At 44.8% G+C, this 13,304-nt stretch overlaps 1 protein-coding gene across 7 annotated transcripts in view; it reads left to right on the forward strand.

Annotated features, from left to right (window-relative positions):
- The window catches only part of SLC1A1 (solute carrier family 1 member 1), a 61,576-nt gene extending 50,028 nt beyond the window's left edge, over window positions 1–11,548 (forward strand). For 2 of the 7 annotated variants that reach the window (XM_036331017.1, XM_036331019.1), the window contains 4 exons: window positions 488–610; window positions 1,194–1,388; window positions 6,368–6,502; window positions 8,638–9,602. In XM_036331017.1, the coding sequence (XP_036186910.1) occupies window positions 488–610; window positions 1,194–1,388; window positions 6,368–6,502; window positions 8,638–8,884 (700 nt within the window). In that variant the 3' untranslated portion in view covers window positions 8,885–9,602. Of the gene's footprint in view, window positions 1–487; window positions 611–1,193; window positions 1,389–6,367; window positions 6,503–8,637; window positions 9,603–11,137 lie in introns of those variants that run through there. The other 5 variants (XM_036331020.1, XM_036331023.1, XM_036331018.1 and 2 more) reach the window with 4 other exon arrangements.
- Window positions 11,549–13,304: the final 1,756 nt, after the last annotated feature.

The raw sequence follows: 13,304 nt of genomic DNA on the forward strand, positions 1-13,304 counted from the left end.
ACAGCGATGAGGCCCAGGGAGCAGAGTGGCTGAGACTGTGAAGGGCTATAATAGAGGGGTCGACAGAGGCACCAAGGAGGGAGGGGTCAGCAGGAGCTGGGAAGTTGAGGGAAGGCTTCCTGAAGGAGAGGGAAGTCTTACTGAGTCTTAGAGGAGGAGTAAGAATTCAGCAACAGAAGGAAGTGAAAGATTTTAGCACATTTAGCAGGAACAGCACGATCAGGGCTTGGAAGCATGATGTAATTGTTCTGTGAGCCCTAGAATGTGCATTCAGCTACTGGCTTTGCCAGTAACTTTGATAAGATACTTCATTTGCTGAATGAATCTCCTCATCCTCATATGTGGACTGGAGACATATTCCTGCCCTACTTCTCATTTTCTCATTAGATCAATATGAAAGTTGAATGACATGAAAAAAGCTGTTTGAAAAAAGGATTAATATGAAGAGGTGGTATCATCCATGAACCTGTTCCTTTCTCATCTACAGGCTTGCAATCCACTCCATTGTAATTCTTCCACTGATATATTTCATTGTGGTAAGAAAGAACCCTTTCCGGTTTGCCATGGGGATGGCCCAGGCTCTCCTGACAGCTCTCATGATCTCTTCCAGGTAAATCGAAGAGGGGTGTCTAGAGGAAGTCTCTGAACCAAGCTTTTATCAACCCTCGCCTCACTTGATGAAGCAGTATCTGCAGCTTATAGTTTTTGTAGTTGCCTTTAATTCAAGAAATGATTGCCCCAGCCAGTGTGGCTCAGTTGGTTGGAGTATGGGTCCATTCATCAAAAGGTGGTGGTTCAATTCCCAGTCAGGGCATATAACTAGGTGGTGGGTTCGATCACCAGTTGGAGTGCATGCGGGAAGCAACCAATTGGCTTCTCTCCCTCTCTCTCTGAGATCAATTTTAAAAAGAAAGAAAGAAAGAAAGAAATGATCCCCATAGTCTCTACCCATGTCCTTGAATGTAGTTCTTCACCCTGGGGGATGTTTCTGGCCCTCTTGGCACAGCCTACAGCCCACGAAGGGATTATGTTGTAACTTGGAACAGTGGCAACCATAGCACCTTCTGATTCCTGAACCTGTCAAAGGTGCCAGCATACCTGGTTAGTTTTTGGAATGGAGGTGTCTCTTCTTCAGGCAGGGACTGAGAACCAGCATTTCTAAACCGTAACGCATTTGTCTTTTTATCACACAGTTCAGCAACCCTGCCTGTCACTTTCCGCTGTGCTGAAGAAAAGAACCACGTGGACAAAAGGATCACTAGATTTGTGTTACCCGTTGGTGCTACAATCAACATGGACGGGACTGCACTCTACGAAGCAGTAGCAGCTGTGTTCATTGCACAGTTGAATGACATGGACTTGAGCATTGGGCAGATCGTCACTATCAGGTGGGGGCATGGTGTCACAGTCATTCTCATCTCCGTTACTGGAATTGCCTCTAGTAAAAGTTGCCTGTGAGGGGAGATCAAGAGTGGTCCAGTGGTGGGTTGATTTTTTTGGTCTACAAAGTCTGTTCCCAAGACTAAGCACAACTCTGTTACAAGCAGTGGGATTGTGTTGCACTGCTTCAAGGTCTGGATAAGCCAAAAGCATCATTCTGTTTTCAGTTCAGTGCCTCACTGGGTCCTAGGCACAGAGTAGGTACCAAGGATTCAAGATTGAACAAGGGCCAGTCTCTTCTTTCAAGGGGTTCCTAGTAGGTAGATAAGGGGTACACATATCTAAATAAATGCTGAGTGGTGTGATAAGGGCTATAGTAGAGGTTTGAATGGGAGGCATCGAAGACACCAAGGAAGGAAGGGTTAGCTCTCCCTGGGAAGGTGAGGAAAGGCTTCCTGGAGAGAATTTAGCTAAGTCTTAGAAGAGGAGTAAGAATTTCATAGAAAAAGAAGCTAAGAGCATTTTAGATGAAAGGAATAGCAAGTACAGATTATTTTGTATGACTGACATAGAGTGCGATGTGGAGAACATAAAGAAATGAGGAGTCAGGGATCATGCCATGAAATCTTTGTATGGGGAGCTCATGGAAAAGTCTTCGACAATCTTTCATACCAGGGACAGATTTTCATTTTAGAAAGGCAACTGGGTGGGAGCAGGAACCATAGCTGGAAGACCTGTTAGGAGACTATTACAGGAGTCCAGGTATGGTATGAAAAGGCCCACATCAAGGCACTGACATGAGGGATGGAGAAGAGCTAGTGAATTAAAGAGGCATCAGTTAGATTTGGAGTGAGGGACAGGTGGCAGATAGGATGACTCCCAGGATTGGTGGGTGTTTCTGGATTGGTGGATGGTGCTTACCAGAACAGGAACTAGTGTAGGAGAAGCAAGTCTAGGTAGGAAGATAGAGTTTATGCTTTTAGACATAATGAATTTGAAATGCCTTTAAGACACCCAGGTAGAAGTAAGCAGTGAGAGAAATGTGGTCTTCGCTGTAGCTACAGAAGCCAGGGTCCTCAGCTTGATAGGAAGTCAATTATCTGAGTTTGAATCTGAGCTTCACCATGATTAGCTATAACCTTGGCCAAGCTACTTGCATTATCTAAGCTTCTGTTTCTCATCCGTAAAATGAGGATAATGATAGTATCTACATTTTGTGCAAGTAGTGATCATTAAGTCAGATGATGCATATAAAATGCTTAGAATGATGCCTACATCATGAGCGTTCAGTAAATGTTCGAAATGGATGGCACTGCATAGGAGAGTCCTAGGGAAGAGAAAAGGACTAAGGACTGAGCCCTAGAAAATCCTAATGGTAGAGGCAGGGAGGGAAGAACCCAAGAGGAAGAGTGAGAAGGAAAGAAAGATGGGAAGAGAGCCCTGAAACCATGGTATCATTGACACCCAGAAAAGAGAGATTTTCAAAGATTAAATGGTCCGTGGAGTCAAATACTGTAGAGAATCCTAGTCAAATGAAGACTGAAATTGTCTACTCAAGTAGGGGGTGAAAATGTCCTTAGTGAATTTTGCCAGAGCTGTTTCTCTGGAACAGCACTTCTCAATATAGTACCATTAGCTACACACACGAATTGGACGGAGCAGACACAGAAGGTTCTGTCATTGTAGAAATAGGTGCTGTCGTTGTAGAAACTCCTACTGGTCAGTGCTGCTTTGAAGAGTGGATTGTGATTAGTCAGAACTTTAGAGTGGGAGTTTGAGACTAAACTGGGTTCTTGCGCCTACTCAAGGCTGAACCTGAACACTTCAGAGTTAATTCATTCTTTCACCCGTAGCACTTGGTATAGGCATAACTTCCAGGCAAACAAATAATTCTAACAGTGTTCTCATACAGTACATTTTTAAATCTTCCCCAACCCTAAGTCATAACATACTTATTGCAGTTTGCTTGAAATTAACCGAAGACAAGTGCAAACTGGACCATTTGGCATATTCAGCTGGGCAGCTGCATGATCTATAAAGTGTTAGTGGCTAACAAGCCATGTTAGTGGCTAAAGAGCCTCAGGCTATAGTGACCACGTGGTTAACAGTGATGTATTGGGGGTTCCAAAAGGGAGCAGTGGGCATGGGCACCTACTACTTCTAACAAAGAAAACCCATCATTGCAGTCAGTTTAAATGTTTTCAATCAGAAAGAGCTTGAATAAAGTTCTGTAGTTTGAACAGCAACAAGCATGTTAAAATTGAAATCTTGATCCATAGCCACGGTGGTTCCAGCAGTTGTTACTTTTAGACTCCCCAGTGCCTTTCTCCACCTCCCTCACCTTGGGCTGTGGGACCCCGTCTGCACTGAACTGGTTTCTAAGGAGTGGTTGTAAGAGATGCCAGTTCTTTTGGGTCTTTGTCACTTTGTGATGAATTCCCTCCCTGCCTCAGTCATAGGTTTCCTGGATCTTTGTAACCTTTAAAAACAAACAAAAAACTGCTAGAGGAATAAACTTTGGGCCTTGAGGCTACATACTCAATTCACATAAAAACCTCTCTCCCTGCTCTGGGGTATTCTTATATCAGACTTGGCTGCTAATACTGGCCCAGAGCCAATAACAGCTGCCTGGCCAGGGTAATCATTAACTTAAAATAAAGAATCCTCTCTGGCTCTACCTGGGAGAGAATGAAATAATAAATGTTAAACTTGACAAGTTACAGTTGTGGCTCCTGTGGTTAAAAAGATTTGGGGACCTATAGTTTATCTCTTTCTCTGGCCATTTTGGACTGGACATCAAAAAAATGTAAGCACCATCTACCCAAAACACACCCTGTTGTGGTTTTCTCATAACATTCATTTATCAAAGGTTATAACTGATTAAAAGTAGGATACATTTTCTTATAATGAAAGGTAATTATAGAATTTGGGGCCCAGAAAGAGCTTGGAGGAAAAAGTAGCAGTGATAGTTTTTGTAGTGGTAGTAATAATACTACCACTGGTAGTAGAAGCAATAGCAGCAGCTGCTGACGTAGCAGAAGTGGCATCAGTTTTTAAGAATCTACTAGATCCAGGTGCTGTGCTGGGTGCCTTAAATGTGTTACCTCATTGAATCTGCACAGCAGCACTACAAAGTAAACACATTAGTTCCATCTTATAGGTGACAAACAGATTCAGAGAAGTAACTTGCCTAAGGGCAGCTATTAGTAAAATTTTTCCCACCTATCTGAAGATTTATACTTCAGACAAAAGTCAATTAGATAGCTAAAGTCCAGTAAAGTAAGGTCAAGGTCAAAGAGCAGAGTTTTAACTAAATGGATTTTGAATCTCAAGCCCAGCCTCAGGCTATAGTGACCCCATGGTTAACAGTGATGTGTTGGGGGTTCCAAGAAGGAGCAGTGGACATGGGCACCTACTACTTCTGACAAAGAAAATCCATCATTGCGGTCAGTTTAAATTTTTTCAACCAGCATTGAGACAAACTTGAATTTAACAACAAATACTTAAGTCAGAACAGATCCAAAGGATTGTGCAGGCCTGGAACTTTGAGAGGAATTGGGACAGCCCCAGAAATCTCTAACTTACTAGAAATTGGGTGGCCATAGCCACTAAGAAAAAACTTACTTGTCTAAGAATTCTGGCCTGAGTTTAACCATACCCTCAAACACCACCTGTGACCCACACTGGGCAGATGAATGGGCACTGGAATCAGCTTTGTAGGAACTCTGAGGCTTTATGAACTCACAAGAATATGGATTTGTGGCTTGAATCGGGGATTCTTCTTGTCTAAATAGGCAGTTTCTGCATCTTTACTTTTCAACTCAGTGACATCCTGGAGACAGTTCAGGCTTTAGCCGAGAGTAAGGACGTGTCTGAGAAAATGTCGTGGGTGTCCCCTTCAAGCTGACTCAAATCAAGGAACTTTTCAGGACCGGAGGAGAGCCCTTGTTTCCTCCAAAGTGACCAGACTTAGGAAGTTGCTGATGAAAAACTGTACATTCCAAAGGGATGTGCCACATTTTATCTGCCCAAGAGGGATCTTTTTAAATACTTAGCAAAGTTCACATGACTGCCTCTCCTGAATTCCAGACCTTTCTTTTGTACAAAGAGCATCCACTGGCAAAAAGGAGCAGTCAGGAATGAACGCTTATACCTTGGACAGGAGTCAGCTATTTCTCAAGTCAGTGCCCTAAAGGGCATCTGCCAGAGATGTCAAGAGTCTTATGATGTTGAGAAAGTGAATAAAACCTCAAACACTTGAGGTTTTAGCTTCACCTAAAATGCCCTTGTCCATCTATCCATACCACTATCCCTCTACTATCCTTCAAGGCAACATAAATCCCTGGCACATATTAGATTCTCATTAAATGCATGATGGGTGAGTAGACAGAAGTAGGTGGAGAGACATTTGTCATTTGTTCAGGAGGGATGGGTAGATAGTCACCCACCCCAGTTGGTAAACACTTGCCTTCCTCTTAAATATATCTCTTGCATGTTGTGTGCCTCATGCAGTCCTTGCATTAGAGTGGTTTGCCCTATTTCCCCTAGAACAGTGGTCGGCAAACTGCGGCTCGGTAAACCGAGGCTCACGAGCCACATGCGGCTCTTTGGCCCCTTCAGTGTGGCTCCTCCACGAAATACCGGCTCTTCCACAAAATACCGACTTCTGCGCACGGGCCACAAAGTTTCAATCGCACTGTACATGTGCGCCCGCACGTGGTATTTTGTGGAAGAGCTACACTGAAGGGGCCAAAGAGCCGCATGTGGCTCACGAGCCGCAGTTTGCCGACCACGGCTAGAAGACCATACTCTCCTCAGTCTCCCACAGCCCTTTAATAAGGCAGAGCTGGTGCTCAGCAGATAACAGATTCTGACTGGCCACTTTGGGGACACAGCAGTAACAGCCATTGGGACTGTTTCGGGCCAGGAACCCTGAAGGAAGAAATGGGTGTCTAACTCCTTTCGTGCTGGTGTGTTTTGGCTACAGTGTCACAGCCACAGCTGCCAGCATCGGAGCTGCGGGTGTACCCCAGGCTGGCCTGGTGACCATGGTGATCGTGCTGAGTGCTGTGGGCCTGCCCACTGAGGATGTCACCCTGATCATCGCTGTCGACTGGTTCCTGTGAGTTGGAATAAAGTGCTGCAGAATCTGCAGTCTGTCATCATTCTCTCTTCAGATTGCCTAATGAGCCATCTGTTGCTGCTTTCATTTCCCTCTGACCAGGCTATCTGATAATGTGGTTAAAAATTAACTCCTCGTAACTTCAAGCAGTGATTTAAAAAAGCCAATGATCTCTACTAGCTCATTATACCTGGAAATGCTCAAGGTTAAGAGCCTGGCATTGGACAAGATAAACACAAAACGATATAGTGAAGAAGGTAGGCAAGGCCCCAGACATTCCAAACCCCATAGGCCACCCTGGCCTATCCCAGCCCTAGGTCAGCAGCATAGGTTCAGACCACCTAGTTCAAAATCAGCCTATCTTCCCAGCTTCAGACCACCAGGGGCAGTGGCACAAGCAAAGGCTTTGCAATAAGACTGACTTGGGTTTGAATCCCTCATCAGTGTCTTACTGGTTTTTGACCTTAAGTTCCTTAACCTCTCTGAGGTCCTGTTGCATTATCTGTAAGATGGAAAAGATCCCGTCTATCTCATTGGGTTGGTTTAAGGACTGAGTGAGCTAATGTGGGGGATCTAAAACGGTGTCTGGAAGCAGTATGTGCTCAATAAAAGGCAAGTCTTGTTATAACTAGAATAAGTTAGACCATTCAAGCCAATAATCCCCTCTCTCTCTCTCTCTCTCTCTCTCTCTCTCTCTCTCTCTCACACACACACACACACACACACACACACACACACACACACACACACGGCTAAGGAACACAGCAGAGCATCTGTGGTATGTTCAGGGTAAGGTTAAGAATGTGCCTTTTGTGACCCTGAAGGTTAAAGTTAGAACAAGCCTGATTCCACCTCTATCCTTGGTTAATACCCACGTTGTGCATTGATCATCTGGCATCGAGGTCTCTGTCCCCTGGCCATCAGGAGTAAGTGTAGCTCCTTAGCGAGCCTTCACTCAGAGCCAGCCAGGCTTACTGGGGAGTCCAGTGGTGTGCAGTTTGCAAGTGGCAGCTAAGGAAAGGGAAACATTCCATGTGGGTGTGAAGATACAGTCATGTCCCTGAAGGCAGAAGCTCCTGCACAGGGAAGCTGTGCCATGTGGGCTCCCCTTAGTGGCTACTTGGTTCTACAAAGCCCTACTGAGGTGGCACCTTTCTTGCAAAGGTACCCAACCACTGAGGCGAATGCTTCAATTTTTCCAATGGTGTTGGTGGATTTGCACTTCTCTCCTTTCCCTGGTTCTTCCTGGAATTGATGACCTTCACTCCAAAATCCCAGAAAAGTCAAAGGTTTAGTCTGATCCATGGTCCATTCTAGGGTCTAGTTCAACCCATAGCCTTGTTCTGTATAACAGCAGGGCATCCAGAGTGGACATGTGTAAGCACTGTTGGCCTTTTCTGTCCTGCAGGTGTAGTTTTCATAAGGATATTCATGTACATAGTTTCTACCAACAGTGCTCTAGCATCCTCTCACCAGGATGCCTTCTCTTTCTACACAGCTTCCTGCCTTCAGCCTCTTCTCCAGGCTGTTTGGGAGTAAAGACTAGCTGGGGGTGCCTCAAAGAGAAAGACATTCCCAGGCAAACCTGGTTTTCTGACCCTGCGATCTGTGGCATCCCTGCTGGCTTATTCATGGAGTGGCTTGGTGTGGTAAAGAAATAAGTACACCAGGGACACACAAACACAAGAACACTTGGACACATACCATGTGCCACCCACAAAACATCCAAGTTCTCTCAGCTTAGCTAAGAGAACCCGGAAATGTTCACAAAACAGAAGTTAGGGGTGAAAGATTTATGGAATTTTGACTGTCCCAAAATAATCTGTGAATGCTATTCCCATTTCTTTGGGAAGAAAAGAGGGAATTCAGGTAAATTGGTGCTGAAGTTTGGGGAGTCACTGTGACTTATTGGGAGCACAGGCCTGGGGGAGCTGGGTTGCTCATTCTGTCCCCTTTATAAACCAACTTCTGCTCCAGGCCTGTGAGGAGAGGAGCCTCTGGTCAGCCAGCCATGAGGACAGCACTTTCTGCATTTGCTTAACTTGTAACTCAACACTTCAGGTCCTTTCTTCTCTCCAATGGCCAGGGAAATGAAATCTGGGCCTCCTGTCTGACTCACCCTCTCCCTTCCCCAGGGACCGGTTCAGGACCATGGTGAACGTCCTTGGTGATGCCTTTGGGACGGGCATCGTGGAGAAGCTCTCTAAGAAGGAGCTGGAGCAGATGAGTGTTGCATCTGACGTCAACTTCTCGAACCCCTTTGCTGTGGAAACCACAACACTCGATAATGAAGACTCAGACGCCAAGAAGTCCTATGTCAACGGAGGCTTTGCCATCGACAGATCTGACGCCATCTCATTCACCCAGACCTCACAGTTCTAGAGCCCTGGCTTCAGGTGACTGGGAATGATGAAGGACATCTCTTAGCGAATTCAAACATTAAGGAAAAGAAGAACACTAATGGCCAATTGTACATTTGACCTGATACACAGACCTCCAAATTACTTTCTATATTTGGATTCAGAACTTTTGCTCTCTATGTTCTGGGACTTGGGGGTGGGGTAAGAGAAAAGGAAATTGATGAAAAAGCAAGCTATATTATCTGGAGTTTTAAAATTCTACAAGAGACGAAGTTTAGAAGTATATAACATAGCAGCTGTTGGAATTAGGTAACAGATGTGAAAGCGCAATTGCTTTCTCACGCACACATCAGTGTTTGGGGTTTTTAAAAAACTATTCTGTCAGTGACTACAACTTTTTTACTCAGGCTTTCTATGGCATGGATTTCCTTTGACGTCTCACATTTTTTATAGATTTTAATGCATCCAAACCATCCCTCTTCTCTAGTTAATGTGCCAAATTGTCCATTTTGAACTCATCTCCAGCCAATTTCAAAGAAACTTCTTTGAAAGAAAACAGATCAGCACAGTTCTGCAATAACAGTTTTAAGATGAATGTCAGGTTTGGGGGGAAGGGAAATCCTTTTTTCAATGTACTGTATTGGGACACTGGTAACTATTAACCTAACCCAGTGTTCAGTGTAGAACTATACACACACACACACACACACACACACACACACACACACACATATATATACTAGGGGCCCAGTGCACGAATTCGTGCACCTTGAAAGGAACTGTGGGCCACAAGGCTGCGGTGGCCACAGGGGCAGGTCTTGGCCCATCCTTCATGGCTCCGCCTAACCCCTCCCACCGTGACCCCCAGTCCTCTTTCCGCACGCAGCTCCACTCCCGCCGTTGCCGCTCCTACGCACTGACCGTGCTGGCCCTGCTTGCACACACTGACAGCATGGAGTGATTGGGGCTGGTGCCAGGAGCAGGTGCGAGCGGCAGCTGCTGCCCAGATCACCCCTCAGGAGCAGGGAGAGAAGCCCTCAAGGGCGATTAGGGCCAGCAGCTACCGCTCGCACCCACTGATGGCGCCAGTCCCTCGGCACCTGCTGCTGGTGCCAGCCCCAATTGCTGCGTGCCGTCAGTGGGTGTGAGCAGGGCCATCACCAGCAGTGGGTGCGAGTGCCAGGCGGGACTGCGGCGCACAGGAGCAAAAAATTTTCAATAACCACCAGAGGCTCACCCTGATGATAGCAACCAGCGCCCCGCCTTGGTCTGGTGCCCCTGCTCACCTGCTCCACCATCCTGCTGTGGCCGACACCCACCATGTTCTGCGCACGCCCCCTGGTGGTCAGTGCACGTCATAGCGAACAGTTGTTCAGTTGTCCGCAGTTTCGTCTATTTGCATATTAGGGTTTTATATATATATAGATAGATAGATATGTATATATTATTTTCATATAATTTGCCAGACAGAGATCAGAGTGGAACAGTCAATGTGAAATAAAGAGCTCTCCTAATACTTGAATATGAACTATGATTCTAATCCAGACCTACTCTGGGGCTTATCAGAACTCCTCTCCCAGGAGCACTAGACTGAGAAATCATGTTGTTTGATCATTTCTGCCCCAAAGCAGAGATGTGTTATGGTGATATTCTGATGTGGCATAGACATTCGTTACACCTTCTAAATTCTGTTGGGAGGGAATCATATCAGCTCTGTGTGAGATTATGTTCGAAGATGTCACTCACATAAGGCTGGATGTGTCTTTATCCAACTGTAAGGCTTCGTTCTTCCAAGGTTAGTAATGCCCACTTAAAAATGATAGTACTTTGCCCTTTTGTACCCATCAGGGCCCAAGCAACAGTGGCAAGCTACCAGATAACTTGTATTTCAATACGAATTTGATAGGTTGAACAAGCCACATTGCCCAGAAAAGAACTATCCCTGCCCTGGATTCTTGCAGAGTAACTCCCACAACCTGAGACCTTGGGATCAGTGGTTCAGGAAAATCCTTCACTCGTGTGGCACTTGTCTCTTCCTCCAGAGAGGATTGTTCTAACCGACTAGCAGTCTAGTGATCTTGGCCCTGCTTGTTAAAATCCATCATTTGCCATTCTCCTGCTAATTTATGAAGATATCTTATTGAAGTCTGTGCTTCAGCTCACATCTTGTAAATAATGCTTAACATGACTTTTGTATTTACACTGAGATCCAAAATACTTGTGCTTCTGCAGTACTGAGTAGCCACTTTAAGCCTGTGCTTTCGTATTTACCTAGTAAGAAACCAGAATTGTGCCAAAGAGCATGGAGACTTGAATACATGCTCAGTGTGGACCACCTGCACCTGCAGTCTACAGGAGCATGATACTGAATTGTCCAGTAAACATCATAGATATGAACCAGTAATTCAATGTGAGTTTTTAAATGCAAAGAATGGTATTGTTTATAGAAAGTCAATCTAAATATAATGCAGTTGAGTTGGTAATTTATCTTAGGTTGAATGGTTCTACCCCCTTGGCAGGTTTCTCCGATTTGAGGCACCAGAGTTGCAGAGCTGTTCATGAACTGCGGGCCATCCTTATTTTGGAGTCCGTTTGTAACTGACCTCTTAACACACTGTGCTGTTAATTCATCAAAGAGAACAATGTTCCATTTCAGTCTCAATAAACATTCCCATCATTCTTTCTTCCCCGTCTTTCTCTGTTCTTTTATCTCACCCTGCTGGGTGTGGGAAGGTGGAGACGTGGTCAGTTCATTCAGATTGTAGACAGATTGTCATTTCCAAAACTGTCTTTATAGCCAAGAATGAAGAAGCAGGGCTGAGGGGGAGTAATCTAATTCTTCATGTTACTCAGTGGGGATTAAAAGGTTGAAATTCATTGTCATTATGGACAGCTTGCCCATACTTGATGACGGAGATGAAAAGGAAAATAGAATTTGGTTAGAAATTACTGTAATGGGGGAAAATCACCATATTGATGGTGACTTGGTTTCACTGAAGGAATGATCCTGGGACCTCTGAAATGTTCCTACAAACGACAAATGGCTGTATTCAGAGTGCTCTTTTTTTTTCTCTCTAAAATATGTTTTTATTGATTTCAGAGAGGAAGGGAGAAAGAGAGAGAAATAGAAACATCAATGATGAAAGAGAATCATTGATTGGCTGCCTCCTACACACCCCACACTGGCATGTGCCCTCACTGGGAATCGAACCATCACCTCCTGGTTCATAGGTCAATGCTCAACCACTGAGCCCACCAGCTGTACTTCAGAGAGTTCTTTAAAGGAATGGCACAGTCCTGCCTGGAACCTCGGTCATGATGGGGTTCCTCCAGCAGACACACTGGTTAGTGACAGACAATACGGAATGGACAGCTCTCTCTGCCCCACTTAGTGTGTGTCTCATAAAAATGCTTATCACTGCCTGGTCAAACTAATTCGGAACAGTCTTCTCTTTTGGCAACATGGGATAAAATACCCAACAACACAAGTCCTTACAGAGAGATCTGTTTGGAAATGTTAGTGAACCTGGGTAGGGACCCCCATATGATTTTGATCTGCCCAAAGTATACTCATGAACAGAGCAAAGGTGTTATTAGCGCTGGAAAATAACTCTTTCCCCACAAAACCTTAGTGAGCCCACTTGGTATAATGCCTGTTATTTAAACCATAGCAGTCTTAGAATAGTATGAAGAAACTGTGTTTGGCTTCTCGTTGGCAGTGGGCCAGCAACAGTGTTGGCTTTGCAGGTGTTTAAGAATCTTCCCTCCTGGTACAGAAAGAAGAAATGGTCATGCAGAACCTTGGCAGAATCCTAAAAAGTTCTATGCAACAGAATATTCTGTATTCTCTAGCTGCCCAGCAAGGGACCCATGAGTAGGCATGTGGCTGGTCTCTTAACCATTTTGTGACCCTTGCCAGTAATCTAAGGCCTTGGTTTAATCTTCTGTGAAATGGTGATAAATCTTGCCCCTTGGGGTTGCTTTAAGTTAAATGAGAAAATGCATATAATTCATTTAGCAGAGGCCCTGTCACATGTTTGATAAATGCTAGTGCCCCCCACACCACACAAAACCCCTACACTCTCACCCCCTTTTACATGGGCAACCCATAGAGATGCAACTTTAGTTGCTAGTCAGTGTTTTGAGACCTGTCTCAGTTATTAAAGCAAATAGTGCATCCAACTTAGTGAGACTTAATATACTAACAAATCCCATCCTATGAAGGGGAAACCGGACATTTTGATATAAATAGTGTAAGACTTAGAATATTCTCTCCTGTAAAGTATCACATGGGCACTGAACAAAAAGCATCCACAATTTTTTGGCTGTGACCTGCGGCAGAGAGGTTTGAGATCAGGTTGTGTGAGGCGGAGCTGTGCATTCACATAGCACTCTTTCTATTAAGTCCTGAGATTTTGTTTTTGTTTTTTTTTGTTTGTTTG

The sequence above is a fragment of the Myotis myotis genome, unplaced genomic scaffold (genome assembly GCF_014108235.1).
Source record: "Myotis myotis isolate mMyoMyo1 unplaced genomic scaffold, mMyoMyo1.p scaffold_m19_p_12, whole genome shotgun sequence".
NCBI classification, from domain to species: Eukaryota; Metazoa; Chordata; class Mammalia; order Chiroptera; family Vespertilionidae; genus Myotis; species Myotis myotis.